Source organism: Bison bison, unplaced genomic scaffold (genome assembly GCF_000754665.1).
Source record: "Bison bison bison isolate TAMUID 2011002044 unplaced genomic scaffold, Bison_UMD1.0 scf7180017864370, whole genome shotgun sequence".
Taxonomy (NCBI): domain Eukaryota; kingdom Metazoa; phylum Chordata; class Mammalia; order Artiodactyla; family Bovidae; genus Bison; species Bison bison.
In genome coordinates, this window is record NW_011494942.1 from 408149 (window position 1) to 429269 (window position 21121).

The following is a 21121-nucleotide window of genomic DNA, read 5'->3' on the forward strand; positions in this document are numbered from 1 at the left end:
TAATTTCATGGCTGCAGTCAGCATCTGCAGTGATTTTGGAGGCCCCCCCCCCAAATAAAAGTCTGTCACTGTTTTCATTGTTTTCCCATCTATTTGCCGTAAAGTGATGGGACCAGATGCCATGATCTTAGTTTTCTGAATGTTGAGTTTTAAGCCAACTTTTTCACTCTCCTGTTTCACTTTCATCAAGAGGCTCTTTAGTTCTTCTCCACTTTCTGCCATAAGGGTGGTGTCATCTGCATATATGAAGTGATTGATATCTCTCCTGGCAATCTTCATTCCAGTTTGTGCTTCATCCATTCCAGCATTTCACATGATGTACTCTGCATATAAGTTAAATAAGTTACTTATTTAAATGAAGACTCAAAGTTAGGATGAAGGCAGTCACTCTGCTAGAAGCTCAACTGCCTTAGGTTAGAGATCCTTAAGTTTAAATATAAGCAACTCCCATTGCTCAAAGTGTCAGTTGGTAAATCCATTCGTTCACAGCCACTTATACATTTCTGATCATACTTCGCTCAAAGTGCAAAATTCTTCATTAAGCCTTTAATGGCCTTTATAATGTGCTAAGATTCATGAATATTTTGCATGTACTCCCTGTGGACTTAGAGACACAAATACTATTTTTGTGTGTGATATCTGCATTTGAGACTAAGAGCCAGGGTAATTGGTTTGTAAATAGGACCTTACTAAATGATTTTTAAAAATCTTCCCCTATTCTTAGAATTGCTTAAGTTTTGTATATTTATACACATGTACATTTAAGGAATTCCCGGCAGTTGCGAGACTTGAAGCAAACATACTTTGCCCTCTGTCAGTCAGTTCTTCCTGCCTCTGTATTCCCACTGATGTGGGCGTTGCCAGGTGAGCTTCGTGGTCAGTAACGGCCTCAGACTAGCCATGGATAAACCAAAATACATTTGATTGGAGAACAAACACAGCCCTGTTCACCTCTGAGGTCATCTCCATGGCTTGTGCCCCAGTTTGGGTGGCCAGAGAGGAGACCTGCCATAGTAATGATCAGGGTGTGTATAACTGGATTTTCTGTCTGCGTAGTGGAGTGAATGCAGTCAGGCAGGAGAAATTCTCTTATGCTGGTGTCAGCTGGCGTGGGACCCAAATACACAGGCACGTGGGCAGATGGGTATGATCACCGCTGTCTGATCTGCCACCTCACATCTCTGCCTAAGCAGATGCCCCCTCCGAGGGAAGCCTCTTGCCCCTGAGCTAAGACTTTCTTCTCTGAACCTCCTGGTCTGCATTAGTGCAGGAGGATGAACAGATGCTGCCTGTTACTTGAAGTGGCTTTCTCTGGTCTTTCCTTCCAGGTTATAAGCACCTTAGTGTTGTTGAACCCAAGTTTATGTGCCCAATGCACAGTGAAGCCAAATAAACCGAAACATTAGAATTTGGAATGGAGAAAGGTTTATTGAAAGGGCCATACAACGAGAACAGGGTGGCTCATGCTCTAAAGGCCTGAACGCCCTGATGGGTTTCAGGGAAGCATTTTTAAGTTGCAAGCTGAGGGGAGGAAGTCATAAGACATGTGATCAGCTCTTACACAATTCTCTCTTTGGTGGATGGGGTGAAGTATTAAGACAGTTCACAGGGGTTCCCATTATCAATCCTCAGGCTCTATAGGGGCTCTCTGGGGACCATGTACTCATGGTCATCAAGTAATTACTTCTTCCATTTGGTAGGGGTTTTAGCATCTGTAAAACAACTCAGGAAGTGTGCATCAGGTACTTCAGGGAGGAACTAGAGATTCTGTGACTGCCGTATGAATGATTTACTGTTTAAAATGTTACTGGTTCTCCTGGCCCAACTGCTACATTCATCAGTACATATTCATGTTTTCTTAGTCATTAATTCTTGAACCAGTCTTTTGTGACTCTGGGGAGGTCTGGGAGAGTACAGCCTTTGTATAGACAAGAGACAGAGAACATGGTGGGGTGGTCCGTTGTGAGGAGTCACCACAGGTTACATTAGGAGCAGCAGTCTGTAGTCATAACAGCCTCTACTTATGTTTTTCCCCCATGCACCTACCGTTTTAGAGATGTTACTTTATTTAGTATGTGCAAGAACCCTGTCTTGGTTTGTCCCACCTGCCATAACAGAATACTATACAACTGGGTGGCACCAACAACAGAAAGGTATTTCCCAGAGTTCCAGAGGTTGGAAGTAAAGGTCATGGGGTCTGCAGGTTGGGTTTCGTCTGAGGCTCCTCTCCTTGGCTTGTGGATGGTTACTGTCTGTGTCCTCACATGACTTTTTCTTTGTGTGTTTGAATCTCTGGTGTCATGTATCCTAATCTTTCCTTTGAAAAAATCTTTAAAAAATGTTGTTTGTTTACTTTTAGCTGTGCTGGATCTTCCTTCCTGTGCATGGGCTTTCTCTAGTTTCAGTGATCAGGGGTTACTCTGCAGTTGTGGTACATGGGCTTCTTGTTGCAGTGGCCTCTTTCATTTCAGAACAGGGGCACTAGGTCACGTGGGCTCAGTAGTTGTGGCTCACAGGGTAAATTGCCCCAGGGCGTGCGGAATCTTCCTGGGCCAGTGATGGGACTGTGTCCCCTGCATTGGCAGGCAGTTTCCCAACCGCTGGATCACCTATCTGGGTAGTCCACGTCCTAATCTTTTCTTTAAAGGACACCATTCAGATTGCCCCAGGGTTTAACCCTAACTTTAACTTAGTCACCTTTGTAAAGGCCCTGTCTCCAAATACAGTCACATTTGGAGGTCCTGGGGTTTAGGAATGAATTTGGGGTGGATGCAGTTTAGCCCCTGCTGCTGCCAAGTCGCTTCAGTCGTGTCCGACTCTGTGCGACCCCAGAGACGGCAGCCCACCAGGCTCCTCTGTCCCTGGGATTCTCCAGGCAAGAACACTGGGGTGGGTTGCCATTTCCTTCTCCAATGCATGAAAGTGAAAAGTGAAAGTGAAGTCGCTCAGTCGTGTCCAACTCATAGCGACCCCATGGACTGCAGCCTACCAGGCTCGTCCGTCCATGGGATTCTCCAGGCAAGAGTACTGGAGTGGGGTGCCATTGCCTTCTCCGACCTAAAGGTTAACTGTTATTATCCCTGTTTTAGACCTAGGGGAGCTGATGATCAATGTCACTGAGGCTCGAGGTCACACAGAAGTCAGTGGCAGGACTGGGATTTACAATCTCTCTTAACTACTAAACCTTTCTTTCCCAACCAGATGACCAGGGACTCAGGTCTTAACCTGTGGTATGCAGGGTGCTTCTCCCAGGATCCAGCACTCAGAAGGCCCATTAACCTCTTAGCTGAATGAATGATCAGGGGATGTGTGGGACGAGAATTTGTACCAGAACATTTGGCAGATGCTCCCCAAAGCCCAGCATCCAAGGATCAAGATCCTGCATCAGTTTTGGCAGATGATGGTTCTTTACTTCTCATAAAGATGATTCCAGTCTGAATGCAGTGAGATGAATGTGGGGGGAGGAATCACATTTAAAAGCATTAAACAGCCTTTCTGGGCGATATAGCTCCTGCCTCCTTTCAAAACACTAAAAAAGCAATTACATGGTAATTAAGATAAATTACTTGACCAAGTTTCATAGTAAAGTGGTTGACTTTGGGTTTTCCACCACTAAATACTGAATTCCAGAGAGAGATCCTCTTTGTAGCTCTTTAAACTTCCAGGACTTTCTGCTTATCTTCAGGAGGTCCACTGAGCCTGCAGGGAAGAGGGGAAGGAGGAGATTTGCATGTTTAAGATGTGTGATCTGAGCCAGGCCCCTTGCAGCTAACTTTAGCCCACATCTTTTTCAGAACTCAGAATCCAAATCCAGGAGGGGCCATCTAATAACCATGGGGTCCCACACCCAGCCCTGCCCTGGTGGCCCGATGAAGATAATACCCTTGCTCATAAGCCTGGCTCTTCCCACTGGGGGACCCACAGCCATATAAATACCAGAAGGCAGCCCTGAAAGCAGGCCTTGTTTACAGGCCCTCAGAGGCTCGAGGGCTCACTTGTCTGCCGCCTCCCCATGGCCAGGGGTGGGCTGGATTTTTCCGAGAGTGGGAGGCCTTGGGCCTTTTTGTGCTCCTGAGCCCAGAAGGTAGGTAGGGTATGAAGAGGCAGGCTGCCAGGAATCAGTCCACGAGGGAAACAACACAGCCCGCAGAAACCCAGGAACTGAGATGGGGAAGGTGGTCAAGATAGAGCCCAGCCTCTGCCCATGGGCCCCCAGCACTCATGCTCCCTTTGCTTCCTAACTGGCAGCCTGGCCTCAGCCCTACCCGGTCACCCTGGACCGAATCACAGAGATTGTCTGTCTCTATTATACTGCCTCCTGCAGCCCTTCAAGGGTCCCATGAAGACACACTTTCTGCCTTCGGGGTCCCTGCATCTTCTGCTTTTTTGCCTTTTGGGTGCATCTTCCTTTTTCCTTTTATTTTCTTCTTCCAATAAGGTGACCCAGTACTCAGCCTCGGGCACCCCGGGGCCTCTCTATTTCTCTCCTGCGTTCAGCTCTCGTCTATCCAAGAAAGACCCTTAGATCTACATGTCTGGTCCCCTGTTTTCTCTCCAGGAACTGTCCGGGTTTCTAGCTCCTTGCTAGGTGTTTCCTTTTGGATCTGCCTCAGGCCTCACCAATGTGTGCAACTCAGCTCCTCTTCTGGCCTCTCCTGTGTCTCTGCTTCTTGATGTCAGACTTCCCCATTCCCCTGTTTTCTAGGTCACATTTGGTGTCCAAGTCCTGTCAAGTATTCTTTTAAAATATCCCTTTATTGCCCTCCTGTTTTTTTTTTTTTTATTTTTAAGTTAGATCTATATTTATTGAACTAGAGGAATGTCTGTTTTTGTTTTTTTTTTTACTGTACTGCACATCTTGTGGGATCTTGGTTTCCAAACCAGGGATCGAACCTGGGCCTTGGACAGTAAAAGCAGAGTCTTAACCGACTGCCAGGGAATTTCCCACAATATTGCTACTAAGCAGATATTTTAAAAAGCGAGCATGTATAGTATGGTTCTAAAATGAAACTTCCATATGTGTATATATATGTGTGTTTATATGTGTATGAACATGGAAACAGTGTGGAAAGATACGTATTGTGCTTTTCACCGAATTACAATAGTGGAGTGAAAATAAATGGAAAAGAATTAACTTTTCTTTATGCATTTTTGTATTGTTTTATTTTTTGAACTGAGTGTATATCACTGTTATTTATTTTTCTTTGCTGTTATAGTTTATTGAAAGATATTGAATATAGTTCCCTATGCTATAAAGTAGAACCTTGTTGTTTATTTTATATATAGTAGTTTGTATCTACTGCTCTCAAACTCCTAATTTGTCCCTTTCCCCCCATTCTCCCTTTGATAACTCTAAGTTTGTTTTCTATGTCTAAGTTTATTTCTGTTTTGTAAATAAATCCGTGTCCTTTTTTAGCTTATACATATAAGTGACGTCATATGATATCTGTCTTTGACTTCGCTTGGTATGATAGTGTCTGGGTCCCTCCATGTTGCTGCAAGTGGCATATCATTTCTTTTTTTGGGCTGAGTAGTATTGGATTGTGTGTATGTACCATATCTTTATCTATTTATCTGCCAGTAGATACTTAGGTTGCTTCGATGTCTTGGCTGTTGTAAATCTCTCTCTCTTATCCCGATTCCTGCTCTGGTAGACAGTGTGATGTAGTAGAAAGAGCAGGAGATTTAGAGCCCAACATAGGGTTCAGTTCTGACAGCACTGTTTTCCAGATGTGCCACCTCAGGCAGACCCCGAACTGAAGCCCCTGATTCACTGTCCATAAGGTAGACATATGTGGGAGAGTAGATACCCTGCTCACCACACTCAGCTCACTGGCCTCAGTACAGGGCAGGATTTCTCATCCTTGGTGCTATTGATACGTTGGGCTGGATAATTCTTTGCTTTGGGGCTGTCCTGTGCATTAGAGGATCTGTTGAACAGCGTCTTCTCACTAAATGACAGCAGCCCCTGCCCATTCCCTAGTTATAAAGACCGAAGATGTCTTCAGAAAATGCCACATGTGCCTTGGAAAACTAAATCCCTGTAGTTGAGAACCACTTGTACAGAGTGACTGAGTCTTGGGTTGTGGGTCCCAGGTTTTTAGGTTTTAACCTTACAACCACCATCCACATGTAGAAAGGGAGCCAGCATGGATAATATTGAAAGACACAGATACATATTGCTGCAGTTTAATATTTTACAAATGGTATTTCCTGTCACACAGCTGAACTAAATGCCGCATGTGTTTGTGATTAAGTATTATGGGCTGCAGAACATACGTACTAGTAATATATTCAATACATGCAGTGGACACCTTTCCTGTGACTTAAGCTGAGAGTGTAAACACTTTCATAGAAAATTCTTTTAAGAACAGAATTTAATTCTGTTAAATTCTTTCTTAAACACTTTTAAAGAGATTCTTCACAGATGCATTTTGCACCCTGGGCTGTCCCTGATTTTGGCTTTGTTTCTGGGATGTAAATCCCCAATGCAAAGAGAGTAACTAGATTGCAGACCTCCAGCCACACAAAACAAGAGGGAGACTGTTTTATTTCAAACACAGCTCCAGCCTGGTTCCATTATTGCAGTTGGGGAGTCAGACATTGTGGAGAATGAAAGAATTCCTTATTTGGGAGGCAGCCAATGAAACCACACAGAAATTGACATGAAGACATTCTTTCTCTTGATTATGCAGCATTGCTGTAGAGCAAAGAAGTCACTGGCATAAAGGACTAGATTCAATCTCCTGCAGAGGCGAGGGCATTGCTTAGGGTCCTGATGTGTTCATGGGGCTTGAGTAGGAGTCAGCCGGACTAGGACAGCTTGGGCGGGGCTGAGCGCAGGAGGCTACTGCTAGGTGCTGGCGTCGCTTCCCTGAGCTCTGCTGGGTACCTCTTCAGCACCTGGCAGAGACAGAGAAGCCAGACCCTAGAGATAGTCCTGGAGGGTGGTGGCCTTCACAGGTGACCCACTGACATTCGACAGAGGGTACAGCTGCATACCCCCTAGAGTGCTGATTCAATAATCAAGTGCCGCTAATCTGGTTTTGTTTGACCATCTGCAGTGAAAGGTAGAAGTTTGTATTTACGCTTGACTTCAATAGTTTCTGAAGAAAAGCAAAGGAAAACAGACAAGAACACAGAAGTAGACCCTTGAGACTAGAGGGGTTGGGGCTGGCATGAGAGGAGGGATGAATGCGGGGACTTAGTGAACCAAGATGGTCACCAGAGGAGAGGGTGGACCTCAGTGTACGTGTTGGGCAGCAAGTCTGAACAGTTTGCATCACCAAGAGTGGGATGTCCAGTTGAGGCAGTCAGAAAGGGACCAGAAGTAGAGCAGAGTGAGTTGTGAAAGCTGCTCTCAGATTTGACCCAAATTGCTCCTCAGCTGTTTTTGTTTAGAACAGCTGTTTCAGAGTTTGTCTTTCCCACAGCCTGATGTCCCGGGGCAGTCACTTGGGATGCACTTTGTGGAGAAACAGGCTCTTCTCAGGTGAGAACAGCATCCTTCAGGTCAGAGAGTTCCAGGCTCCAGGAAGTGGTAGCTCCTGACCTAGAACTTTCTCCTTAGCGAAGGGGGACAGGGTGACACTGGCAAGTCCTTGGATCTCTGGGCTGGTGGATGCTATCAGGCATAGACTTTGGAATCAGACAGCCCAGGTCACAGTTCAGGTCTGCCTCTTCCTGGCTGGGTGACTTTAGGCAAGCAGCTTAACCTCTCTGAGCCTTGTTTTCCTTTTCTAAAAAAATGGTAATATTATATATATACATGTATAATTTTGTGGTGGTTTAGTCGCTAAGTCCGGAGAAGGCAATGGCACCCCACCCCAGTACTCTTGCCTGGAAAATCCCATGGACAGAGGAGCCTGGTAGGCTGCAGTCCATGGGGTCGCTAAGAGTCGGGCACGACTGAGCGACTTCACTTCACTTTTCACTTTCATGCATTGGAGAAGGAAATGGCAACCCACTCCAGTGTTCTTGCCTGGAGAATCCCAGGGACGGAGGAGCTTGGTGGGTTGCCGTCTATGGGGTCGCACAGAGTTGGACACGACTGAAGCGACTTAGCAGCAGCAGCCCCAGCAGTCGCTAAGTCATGTGTGACTCTTCGCAACCCCTTGGACTCTAGCCCACCAGGCTCCTCTATCCATGGAATTCTCCAGGCAAGAATACTATAGTGGGTTACCATTTTCTTCTCCAGGGGATCTTCCTGACTCAGAGATTAAACCTGTGTCTCCTTCATTGCAAGCAGATTCTGCACTGCTGAGCCACCAGGGAAGCCCATATACATTTGTATTATATTATTATATCAACTCCTCATGGTGTTCAAGGATTAAATAAGATTATTTACATACAGTCCTTAGGAGATCATGAGACCAAGGAGACTTACTAGGTACTTGATAAATGTTTTTGGTGCAGTTAATTGAACAGAATACCTCCCATTTCTGCCTAACTCTAAATTCAGTGTTTCTTTGAACTGGGGAGGGCATTGTAGAGATTTACTTTATGGATCTCCGTAATACTTTTATAAGAATTCCAGTATGACTTCTTAATTTTTATTTTTTTTAGCTGAAGTATTGTTGATTTACAATATTGTGTTAGCTTCAGGAATATAGCAAAGTAATGCAATTACACATATATGTGTATATATCTCTATATATTTTCGATTCTTTTCTATTATAGTTTTTTACAAGATACTGAATATAGTTCCCTGTGCTATACAGTAAATTCTTTTCTACTATTTGTTCTATTTTAATATGTTGGTGTGCATCTGTTAATCCCATACTCCCAGTTTCTCCCTCCCTCACCCTTTCGTAACTCTAAGTTTGTTTTCTGTATCTGTGAGTCTGTTTCTGTTTTGTAAATAAGTTCATTTGTATTACTTTTTAAGAGATGTGATAGCATATAACATTTGTCTTTCTCCTGGTATAATTTCTTCGGTGGAAGAAGGGGTTGGGTACGAGAATTATATGTAAATACAGCTTTTTTCATTTTTGTTGTGGCCTGAGGCCCTCCTTTGCTGACCTAACACTTATCATGGTGCTGATAATTAATAATTTTAGGGCTTCCCTAGACATTTTGAGAGCTTGTTAAATGCCTGGTACAGCCAAGGGAGTGTGCTAGGTTTCTGAGTCCACCTGCCCCATGTGTTGAGGTAAGAGGTTGAAAACCACTGTCCTACCTACAACCTTGCTGTTCCCAGCGTGAGTAAGCATGTGCATTGGCTTTTAATTTGTTCTTAAGTTCACTGGACTCTGATGCTGCTTTGAAAATAAGCAGCTGAAAAGAATAGTCTTAATAGTTCCCTAATAAAGAGGAAGCAAACATGCTCCCCTGGAAACCTTTAAACCTCAGAGACTGACTGCTAGAAATTTTCACCATGATGCATTTTCCTTTTCTATCTGTGCCTCGTTTGGAGTCTTGGTGTCTTACCCTGTTTGCTGAAGTTTGGTTGGAATTGTCTTCTAGGAATTTCAGGATAATCCAGATTGACTGAAAAACAGATCTCTGAAAGGATCAGGGCGTGTGGGGTGGGATGGAATGCTGAGGAGAAAGCCAGGCAGTCAAACCAGGGAAATCTTTGCTTCAGAGGAAGGCAGCTGGGACTTGGTGCACAGAGTCCTGGATTCCCAGCTCTCCACTAACCAGATCTTGACTTTGGAGAAGGCTCTCCAATGCTTTGGTCATCTTGGGATTGTTGTAAAGTTTAAATGAGATGTTGTACCATTTTTCTACTAGAAGGACAGGAATAGAGACTCAGAGTAGATATGTGGGCATGGTGGGAAGGGGAGAGTGGGATGAATCGGGAGAGTAGGGTTGACATATATATACTACCATGTGTGAAATAGATAGCTAGTGGGAAGCTATAGTGCAGGGAGCTCAGCTTGGTGCTCTATGATGACCTAGAGGGTAGAGGGGCGGGATAGGAGGGGGATTCAGGAGGGAGGGAATATATGTATAGCTGATTCACATATTTACGTGTAGCTGTATACTTTGTTGTACAGCAGAACTAACACAATTTTGTAAAGCAGTTACTTTTTGTTGTTCAGTTGCTCAGTCATGTCCAACTCTTTGCAACCCCACGGACTGCAGCATACCAGGCTTCCCTCTCCTTCCCTGAGATGCTGAGATGTTGCTCTTAAAAGGGCTCTGGAGTGGTAGAACTTGGACCCTCTGGGAGACATTGATTTAGATCCTATTCCATTTGCAAGTCAGGAAGAAAAATACTGAGGTTAAATAGGTGTTATTGCTTGAATACTTTTGGATTCCAATGCCTTGAATCCAAGGCATTGGATGGGGAGAAGTTGCAGATAATTAAAAGAAGATACATTCTAGATCTCTCCACTCTGAGCTTTCTCATCCCTCCCTGGGCCTTGGACAGCGCTGTGGACAAGATGTGGCCCCCTTTCCCTGCTGGTAGTGGGGATGGGTCAGGAGAGAAGATAAGTGCTGGATGGAATTCAGGTTAGTTGTTGACTTTAGCAAAACTGCCTGGGGTGGAGAACTAGAACTTTGTGACTAAAATAGAAAGATGAGGTCATATAGAGAGGAAAAGGGCAAAAGGTAGAAAGGACTGATAAGGAGGGGTGTGGAGGGATACAGAAGAGGAGAAAGAGGAGCAGGTGGGAAGCAAACCTGTCCTGGACCACAGGGAGCCAGAACCTCAGAGCCCATCTGAGTGCTCTTTTCAACAGGGATGAAAGGTTGGGTTCCTGTTGGGCACAATTCTGTTTGGTTGAATTAAATTATATTCGCTGTGTTCCTCCTTGTGGAATAGTCCTACAGAGGGCTAAGAGAGCACTTTGCAAAGATTTTGCCTTCAAGGTAGATTTTTTGGCAAGGTGTGCTTTTAAGAAGTTCAAGGGTCACTTAAAAAGTAATGAGACTGATTTCTTTATTTAGCTTATGGAAGTCACTCCCCCCTGCCACCCCCCGCCATAATAAGCAAAAACTCTGATGAAACCAGTATCACCTTCAATTTGTGGAAGCTCCCAATGGAAAATGGATGAAGTAAAATGTTTGGTGTAGGTTAGAAATAGAGTTCAGTCTGAAGCTGAGCTATTTTTTCCCTTGGTGTTCTCTTTTTATTTATTTCTAATAAACCCAACTAAAGCAAATATTTACCCAAACTCTCACCCTATATGAAGAATTATTTTGGCTGGATTCCTTCTGAAGAACATTGGATGGGATGGATCAAGAGATATTGTTGCCGATATCCTCCGTCTGAGCCTCCTGGCTGCATCCCATGGAAACACTGCTGTTCGTGCTTTGGAGGGAAAGTGCTTTATGGCAACTTTAGCCCAAGGCCAGTGACAATGAATGCTCTCCAGAGAGAGCCAGCTGGCCTGGCTGCTGCTGCTCCGGGTGTTTCTGTGCCCTTGAGAATGTGTAGATTTAGCAAATGACAACACTGAGCGGGCCTGTCCCCAGTGGAGCCCCTGGCCCTTCCTCTCTTTGTGTTGGCTCTTTTCCAAGCTTGAATGATTGCATTGGTTGAGCCTTCATTATCCACAAGGAGAGATGAGGAAGCAGACTGCACAAGGAGAAAAATGTGCCTTTCTCATGGGCTTTGCTCCAACAGATTTTGATATTTTTCATATCAGAGTTTTATTTTCTGTCAGTTTGGAAGTTTGGTCAAAAATCCCAGTGGTAACACACCTTCTGCTTAAAAAAAATTTTAGTTGGATGTCAACCACCATAGAATTATTGTAGAGTTGGAAATGACCTCATAGATTATTCTTCTCTAATCACTGAATGTCTGGAGTGGCTTAACACACAGTTTGTGAGTGGCAGAGCAGTGACCAGCATTTGGGTACTCAGCCCCTAGTTCCATGCTGGGGCCTATATGCCTCTCTCCTCTGATACCATTAGAATACTTTGAATAATTTTTGCTGTACTAGATCAGGATGAGGTGACCCGTGTTCAAATTCTGATTCTTTCTAAGCTTAGGCATATAGAAATGATCACACTAAAGCTTCTACACGAATGTTCATAGCAGGATTATTTATAATAGCCAAAAAATAGAAGCAAACCAAATGTCCCTCAACCGATAAGTGGATAAACAAAATGTGGGATATTCTCATGATGAACTATTACTCAGCTACAAAAAGGAATGAAGTTCTGAAACATGCCATGACATGGATGAACTTTGAATGAAAACATTATGCAGAGTGAAAGAAGCCAGACACAAAAGGCCACATGCTGTAGATTCTATTGAGACGAAATGTCCAGACTGGGCAAATTCATAGGAAAAGAAAGTAGATTGCCAGGGCCTGGGGGAGGAGGGGAATAGGGAGTGATTGCTCATAGTTTATTTTTAAATTGATAAGAATGCTCTGGAATTAGAGCATTCATTCAACTCTGGATATCGCTGAATGAAACATCAGTAAATTGTCATTTTGTGTATGTGAATTATATGTCAATAAGTCTATTATTAAAAAAAAAAGAATCCTAGTTCTGTCTCTTACCAGTTGGGTGACTTCAGGCAATGAGTCTAAATCCAAGCAATCTCAACTATGAAATGGGAATAATGATGTATACCTCCCAAGGTTATTTTGATAAATGAGACTGTGAAGTTGAAAGTGCTGTAAACTATAAACCTTTGGAGCTGTCAGTGGGTTATAGTTCATTATAAATTGGGTTTTTATATTCTCCTGTATTTTCTACAGCACTGACAAGGTCTAACTACATAGTAGTCATTCAGATAAAGACTTTTTGAATTCAAAGGTGTTGCAGTTTTTAAAATCATAGTTAAAAACTTAACAAATTAACACTTAAAATCTTTTATCAAAAATCTAACTGTACAGTGCAGTATTGTTAACTATTGCACGTTGTTGGACAACAGATCTCTATAACATGTTCATCTTGAATGACTAAAATTCTGTACCCATTGAGCAGAAACACCCCTTTTTCCTCTCCCTGGTGCCCCAGGTAACCGCCATTCTCCTTCCTATTACTAACTGAGATGCCTCACATAAGTGGAATCATACAATGTTTGTATTTTTGTGATTGGCCTATTTCACTCAACACTATATCCTTAGGGCTCATCCATGTCAGCATGTGTCTGAATTTCCTTCTTCTTAAGGCTGAATAATATTCCACTGTAAGTATATACCACACTTTTAAAATCCATTCATCAGATGATGGACTTTTAGGTTGTTATCACCTCTATTGTGAATATGCTGTAATGAATGTGGGAGTGCATGAACCTGAGGGCCAATTTCCAATTCTTTTGAATAAATACACAGAAGTAAGATTGCTGGATCGTATGGTAGTTTTTTTTTTTTTTTTTAATTTTGAGAACTTCTGTTTTGCATTTTACAATCCACCAGAAATGCACAGGGGTTCTAACTTCTCCACATCCTTGCCAACATTTGTTGTTTTTTGTGTGTTTAGTGTGTGGGTTTTTGTCATCTGTTATTTTTCTTTGTTTTGGTAATGGCCATCCTAACAAGTGTAAGGTGATCTTATTGTGGCTTTGATTTGCCTCTCCCTGGCTATTTAGTGATGTTGGGTACCTTTTATATACCTGTTGTCCATTTATATATCTTGTTTGAAGAAGTATCTATTGAAGTATGTTGCCCGTTTTTAAATTGGATTACTAGTTTGTTTTTTGCTATCAAGTTGGAGGAGTTCCTTACATGTTTTGGATATTAAACTCCTCATCACATGTAAGATTGCAAATATTTTCTCCCGTTCCATATATTAACCTTTTCGCTCTGTTGATTATTTGTTTTGTTGTACAGAAGCTTTTTAGTTTGATGTGGTCTTACTTGTCTGTTTTCACTTTTATTTTCTTTTTGGTGTCATACGCAAGAAATCATTACCGAGACCAATGTCATGAGGCTTTTTCCCTATATTTTCTTCCAGGAGTTTTATAGCTTCAGGGACTTGTGTTTAGGTCTTTAATTCGTTTTTAGTTGATTTCCTATATGGTGTAGAATAAGGGTCCAACAAGGAGCTTTATTTTTGCTTGGACGAGGATCAATTCCTTTCCTATGGATATCCAGTTTTCCCCACACAATTTGTTGAAGAGACAATTCTTTTCCCATTGTATTATCTTGGCACCCTTAAAGAGGATCATTTGACCATATATGTATCAGTTTACTTGGGAGCTTTAGATTCTGTTCTGTTGGTCTGTTGGTTTTTATACCAGTACCATATTGCTTTGATTACCGAAGCTTTGTATATGTTTTGATGTCAGGAGGTGTGGAGCCTTCAACTTTGTTTATTTTTCTCAAGATTGTTTTGGCTATTCAAAGGCCTTTGAGATTCCATAAAAACTTTATGATTGCTTTTTTTTTTTTTTTTTTTTAATTTCTGCAAAAAAGGTCATTGGGATTTTGCATTAAATCCGTGGGTCACTTGGGTGGTATGGACATCTTAACAATATTAATTAAATCTTCCAATCTGTGAACATAGGGTGTCTTTCTATTTATTTGAGTCTCTTTAGTTTCTTTCTGCAATAATGCGTTGTGGATTTCAGTGTACAAGTCTTTTGCCTCTTTAGTTAAGTTTATTCCTAAAGTTTTTTTATGCTGTTGTAAATGAAATTATTTTTATCAGTTTTATTTTTGGGTTGTTAATTGTTTGTGTATGGAAATGCAGCTGATTTTGTATGTTGCTTTCGTATCCTGCAACTTTGCTGAATTCATTTATTCTAAGTTTGTGTGTGTATGTGTGTGAATGTAATCTTTAGAGTTTTCTACATGTAAGATCATAACATCTACAAACAGACACAGTGTATCTCTTTGCTTTCTGATTTGGATGCCTTTTATTTCTTTTTCTTGCCTGATTGCTCTGGTTAGGAGTTCTAGTACTGTATTGAATAGAAGTGGTAAGAGTGGACATTCTTGCTTTGTTTCTAACATTAGAGGAAAAACTTTTAGTTTTTTCCCATTGAATATATTAGTCATGGGCTTTTCATTTGTGGCCTTTATTGTGTTGAGGTAATTTCCTTCAGCTCCTAGTTTATTATGTGATTTCTTATTATGAAAAGATATTGAGTTTTATAAAATGTTTTTTCTGCATCTACTGAGATGATCATATGATATTCATTCTTTGTTCTGTTAATATGGTATATCATATTGATTGATTTTCATTTGTTGAACTATTCTTGCATCCCAGGGATAAATCCCACTTGATAATGGTGTATGATCCTTTTAACCTGCTATTTAATTTGATTTGCTAGTATTTTGTTGAGGATTTTTTTGGCTTCTAGTTTTCTTATAGTATCTTTGGCTTTGGTATAAGAATAATGCTGGCCTCATAAAGTGATTTTGGAAGTCTTCCCTCATCTTCAGTTTTTGGAAGAGTTTGAGAAGGGTTGCTGCTAATTCTTTAAATGGTAGAATTCTTAAGAGAAGCCATGTGTGTCTGAGCTTTACTTTTGGGAGAAGGTTTTGACTACTGTTTCAATTCCATACTAATTATAGGCTGTTCATATTTTCTATTTCTTTATGATTCAGTCTTAGTAGATGAATGTTTCTAGGAATTTACCTATTTCTTCTAGGTTATCCACTTTGTTGGCATGAGATGGCTGGATGGCATCACCGACTCGATGGACGTGAGTCTGAGTGAACTCCAGTAGTTGGTGATGGACAGGGAGGCCTGGCGTGCTGTGATTCATGGGATCGCAAAGAGTCGGACATGACTGAGCGACTGAACTGAACTGAACTGAACTGAATTGCTCATAGTAGTAGTCCCTTACAGGGACTTCCCAGGTGGCACAGCGGTAAAGACTGCCTACCAGTGCAGGAGATGCAAGAGACCCAGATTCAGTCCCTGGGTCCGTGAGATCTCCTGGAGTAGGAAATGGCAACCCATTCCAGTATTCTTGCCTGGAAAATTATGTGGACAGGGGAGCCTGGTGGGCTACAGTCCATGGGATTGCAGAGTGGGACACGACTGAGCACACACACACAGTCCCTTATAATAAGTTTTTATTTCTGTGATGTCTCCTCTTGGATTGATTAACTATTAAAAAAAATTATTTTTGGAGTATAGTTGATTAACATTGTTGTGTTAGTTTCAGATGTACAGCAAAGTAATTCAGTTATACGTGTATTTATTCTTTTTCCTCTTTGATTTCTGATTTGATTATTTTCTCTTTTTTTCTCAGTCTAGTTAAAAGTTTGTCAACATTGATCTTTTCAAAAATATCAGCACTTGGTTCATTGATTTTTAAAAATTTTTTGTTCCCTGTTTCATTTATTTCTGCTCTAACATTTATTCTTTCCTTTCTTCTGCTAACTTTGGGCTTAGTTTGTTTTCTCATCCAGTTTCTTGAGATATAACATGTTATTTATTTGAGATTTTTCTTCTTTTTAATCCCTGGAGAAGAGAATGGCTACCCACTCCAGTATTCTTGCCTGGAGAATTCCATGAACAGAGGAGCCTGGTAGAGTACAGTTCATGGGGTCACAAAGAGTCAGATAAAACTGAGCAGCTATTACTTTCACTTTTCTTTTTTAATGTAAGTGTTTATCATTGTAAACTCCCCTCTTAGTACTGCTTTTGCTGCATCCCATAAGTTTTGGTATGTTGTATTTTCATTTTCATTTGTCTTATTTTCTAATTTCCTTTTCAGTTTCTTCTTTGACTCCTTGATTGTTCAAAGTGTATCGCTTAATTTCTGCTTGCTTGTGAATTTTCCAGTTTTTTTTTTTCCAGTTTCATTCTGTTGTGATTGGAAAAGATAATTGATATGGTTTCAATCTTTTTAAATTTGTTGAGGCTTTTTTTGTAAACTAACTGATCTATCCTGAAGAATGTTATGTGTGTGTCTGAGAAGAATGTGTATTCTGATGCTATTATGTGGAATATTTTGTATATATATCTGTCAGGTTCATTTGGTCTACAGTGTTGTTCAAGTCCTCTATGTCTTTACTGAAGCGACTTAGCAGCAGCAGCAGCAGCAGCAGCAGCAGCAGCAGCATGTCTTTATTGATCTTCTATCTGGTTGTTCTATCCATTATTGAAATGGAAGTATTGAAATCTGTTACTATTATTGTGTTGCTGTCTTTTTCTCCCTTCAGTTTTTTAATGTTTGCTTCATATATTTGGGTGCGTTGTTGTTGGGTTTATATGTACTTGTAATATCTTCCTGGTGAGCTGACCTTTTTTTCATTATATAATGCCCTTTTTTGGCTTTTGTGACAGGTTTTGACCTGAAGTCTATTTTGCCCTATTAGTATGGCCACCCCTGCTCTCTTTTGGTTTCTGTTTCCATAGAATATCTTTTTCCATCTTTTCACTTTCAGCCTGTGTATTTTTTAAATCTAAAGTGGGTCTCTTATAAACCATGTACATTTAGATCTTGGTTTTTTTTAATCCATTCAGCCATCAAACTGTACTGTTTCAAGCATTTCTTTAAACTCAGTTAATCTATAAATCTGGATATTTTAAAATCCAAGTATTTCTCAGAATGAAGACCTCTAGTAACTTGAATTTTCCCCCCTCATTTTATATTATTTTCTCTTTCTCCTTTAACAGAGACAACATATCTGATTCATTGGCAAGACCACAGTCTGATCCCAAAGATGTGTTCCACGAACCCAGGCAACTGGGTCACATTTGATGATGACCCCACTTTTCAGTCTTCTCAAAAGTCAAAGAATTTCCCTCTGGAGAATCAAGGCATTTGTCGGCCAAATGGACTTAAACTGAACCTTTCTGGCGCTAAGGAATTTCCCAGTGGATCTTCCTCTACCAGCAGCACCCCTCTCTCCTCTCCCGTCATAGACTTTTACTTCAGTCCAGGACCTCCAAGTAACTCTCCTCTTTCTACACCTACCAAAGACTTCCCAGGTTTTCCTGGCATCCCCAAAGCAGGGACTCATGTGCTTTATCCTATTCCAGAATCATCTTCAAACAGTCCACTTACAACAGCAACAGGTTCTTCCTCATTGGCTACTAAGCCAACCTGTTTCTCCGAAGCTTCCTTACCCAGCGACCACTCATGTATACATCCAGCCTCCAAAGTGGGTCTTGCAGATGAAATGAGCCCTCACCAGGCTGAAGGGTTCCAAAGTGATACTCCCCAATTTCAGTATTTTCGGGAGGACTGTGCCTTTTCAAGTCCGTTTTGGAAAGATGAAGGCAGTGCTTCCCAGCTCACCTTTGACCCTCCAGGAAGCAGAAAGATCTTCCCATCAAGAGACAAAGAGGTGCCTGTGGATCAAAAAGGCTTAAATCAATGTTCACTCAACTACATCTGTGAGAAGCTTGAATATCTCCAATCAGCTGAGAACCAAGACTCATTTGGAAATTTGTCTATGCAGTGTCTGTATGCTGAAGACCCTGCCTCTTCCTTTGTCCCCCACATGCTCTTCAGGAGTCAGCCAAAAGCTGGATGGTCTTTCATGATGAGAATTCCAGAGAAGAAGAACATGATGTCTTCCCGTCAGTGGGGGCCAATTTTTCTAAAAGTCTTACCTGGAGGAATTTTACAAATGTATTATGAGAAGGGATTAGAAAAACCATTTAAAGAGTTACAGCTCGATCCATACTGCAGGCTTTCTGAACCCAAAGTTGAGAACTTTAGTATGGCAGGAAAAATCCATACTGTGAAGATTGAACATGTGTCTTACACAGAAAAAAGGAAATATCATTCTAAGACAGAAGTAGTTCATGAACCAGACATAGAACAAATGCTGAAGTTGGGGTCCACAGAGTACCATGACTTCCTCGACTTTCTGACCACTGTGGAGGAGGAGCTGATAAGGCTGCCAGCTGTTTCAAAACCAAAGAAAAACTATGAGGAGCAAGAAATTTTCCTGGAAATTGTGGACAATTTTTGGGGTAAAATCACTAAAGAAGAAGGAAAATTGGTTGAAAGCGCTGTGATAACTCAAATCTCTTGCCTCTGCTTTGTGAATGGCAACACTGAATGCTTTTTAACCTTGAATGACCATGAGCTACAGAAGCGAAATGAACGCTATTTTGAGAAAGATCCAGAAAAGAAGGGGATTGATATTCTTGACTATCATTTTCATAAGTGTGTGAAAGCACAAGAATTTGAGCAATCAAGAATCATTAAGTTTGTACCTCTGGATGCCTGCAGGTTTGAGCTGATGCGTTTCAAAACTTCGCACAGCGGGGAAGATCTTCCCTTTTCCCTGAAGTCGGTAGTGGTTGTCCAGGGGGCGTATGTGGAGCTTCAGGCCTTTGTCAACATGGCCCCGTTGGTCCAGAGACCATCCCATGCTGGTTCCTTGAGGTCCTGTGACAACATAATGATACACTTTCCTGTCCCGTCTCAGTGGATCAAGGCCCTCTGGACCATGAACCTCCAGAGGCAGAAGTCCCTGAAAGCCAAAATGAACCGCCGGGCGTGTCTGGGGAGTTTACACGAACTTGAATCTGAACCTGTCATACAGGTCACGGTGGGATCTGCAAAATATGAGAGTGCCTACCGGGCTGTGGTATGGAAGATAGACCGGCTTCCTGATAAAAATTCAAGTAAATATTCAACACACTAAGCTGATTTTCATATGAAATCTCTTAAATGTTTTCACCCTTCTCCTTGGGTTGAAACCAGACTGAGGCAGATGATGTCAGTTAGCTAAGGCCATGCTTATTACATCAGTGCATCAGTGGGTGGGAGATGGAACATTTAGTCAAACACCTGACTTATTTTGTCCCTTTATACCTATTTCTACCAGATAAGTTTAACTGAATTTTTTTTTTTTTTTAATAGAGTAAGAACTACCATCTGAAGCTAGGATTTTATTATGGATGGTGATACTGAGGGAAAATTTCTAGTTGGATCTCTTCACATCAACCTCAGATATTAAAATTATTGTTCATATAGCTTAGATTCCTAATTAACCTTTTAAGATCTGTCATCCTTGAATATACCTGAACGTTTTATATTCTCAGCCAGTACCAAGACTTCCTCCTTGTTTCAAGTGATAGCTCAGTTGGTAAAGAATCCGCCTGCAAAGCAGGAGACCCCGGTTTGATTCCTGGGTCGGGAAGATCCGCTGGAGAAGGGATAGGCTAACCCACTCCAGTATTCTTTGGCTTCCCTTGTGGCTTAGATGGTAAAGAATCCACCTGCAATGTGGGAGACCTGGGTTCGATCCCTGGGTTGGGAAGATCCCTTGGAGAAGGAAAGGCTCCCACTCTAGTATTCTGGCTTGGAGAATTCCATGGACTGTATAGTCAATCCATGGGGTCACAAAGAGTCAACACGACTTAGGACTTACAGTTTCACTTTTACTTTGAAATAAGACTGCCTTTTATCTTTACCCAAGTTAATTTCTTTTGCTGAATTGACCAATTTGACCATCTTGACAAGTTGTTTTAATTTTAATTAAGCATTGAAACAGTTACTTTTTTTATTTTGCAAAGAAAACAGTGAATCTAGAAGTTTAGAAATTTGAACAGACAGTTCTAGCATTGCATTTATTTTAAAGTAGTGAGTTAGTGATTGGAGAAGGAAATGGCAACCCACTCCAGTGTTCTTGCCTGGAGAATCCCAGGGACAGGGGAGTCTGGTGGGCTGCCGTCTATGGGGTCGCGCAGAGTTGGACACGACTAAAGCTACTTAGCAGCAGCAGCAGCAGCAGCAGCAGTGAGTTAGTGGGGGCTTCTCAGGTGGCACTAGTGGTAAAGAACCCACCTGCCAATGCAGGAGACATAAGAGATCTGGGTTTGATCTCTAGGTTGGGAAGATCCCCTGGAGGAGCGCATGGCAACTCACTCCAGTATTCTTGCCTGGAGAATCTCTTGAACAGAGGAACATGGCCGGCTACAGTCCATAGGGTCGCATGGAGTCGGATATGACTGAAGCGACTTAGCATGCAGGCACAGTATGTTAGTGTGGGTGTAGCATCATAAAGTAAAAGCGCAAAATTTGAAATTAGGGCTGCTCCCTGTTTTAGTTCAGTTATTTCTAGCAGAACACTGGGCTTTGGAACGAAGTTGGGGGCAGGTTTGGAGCATTTGAGTTGATGCATTCATCATTTAAGCCAACCTTTATTGAGTACTTTTTGTATTCCAAGTGCCACATCAGGTGCTGGGGCTCAAGAGAAGTAAGATTGTTTCCTACTTTCAACTAGCTCTCAGCTGGACTAGTCCTTCAGGGAAATTTAATTTCATCGTAGGACCTCCATGCTGT

The 21121-nt window shown here is 41.8% G+C and overlaps 1 protein-coding gene across 3 annotated transcripts in view; it reads left to right on the forward strand.

Annotated features, from left to right (window-relative positions):
- LOC105000187 (stonin-1) overlaps window positions 1-21121 on the forward strand; it is a 124813-nt gene that overhangs the window by 21698 nt on the left and 81994 nt on the right. For all 3 annotated transcript variants that reach the window (XM_010855896.1, XM_010855897.1, XM_010855895.1), the window contains exon 2: window positions 17491-19458. In XM_010855896.1, coding sequence (XP_010854198.1) covers window positions 17538-19458 — 1921 coding nt within the window. In that variant the 5' untranslated portion in view covers window positions 17491-17537. The remainder of the gene's footprint in view (window positions 1-17490; window positions 19459-21121) is intronic.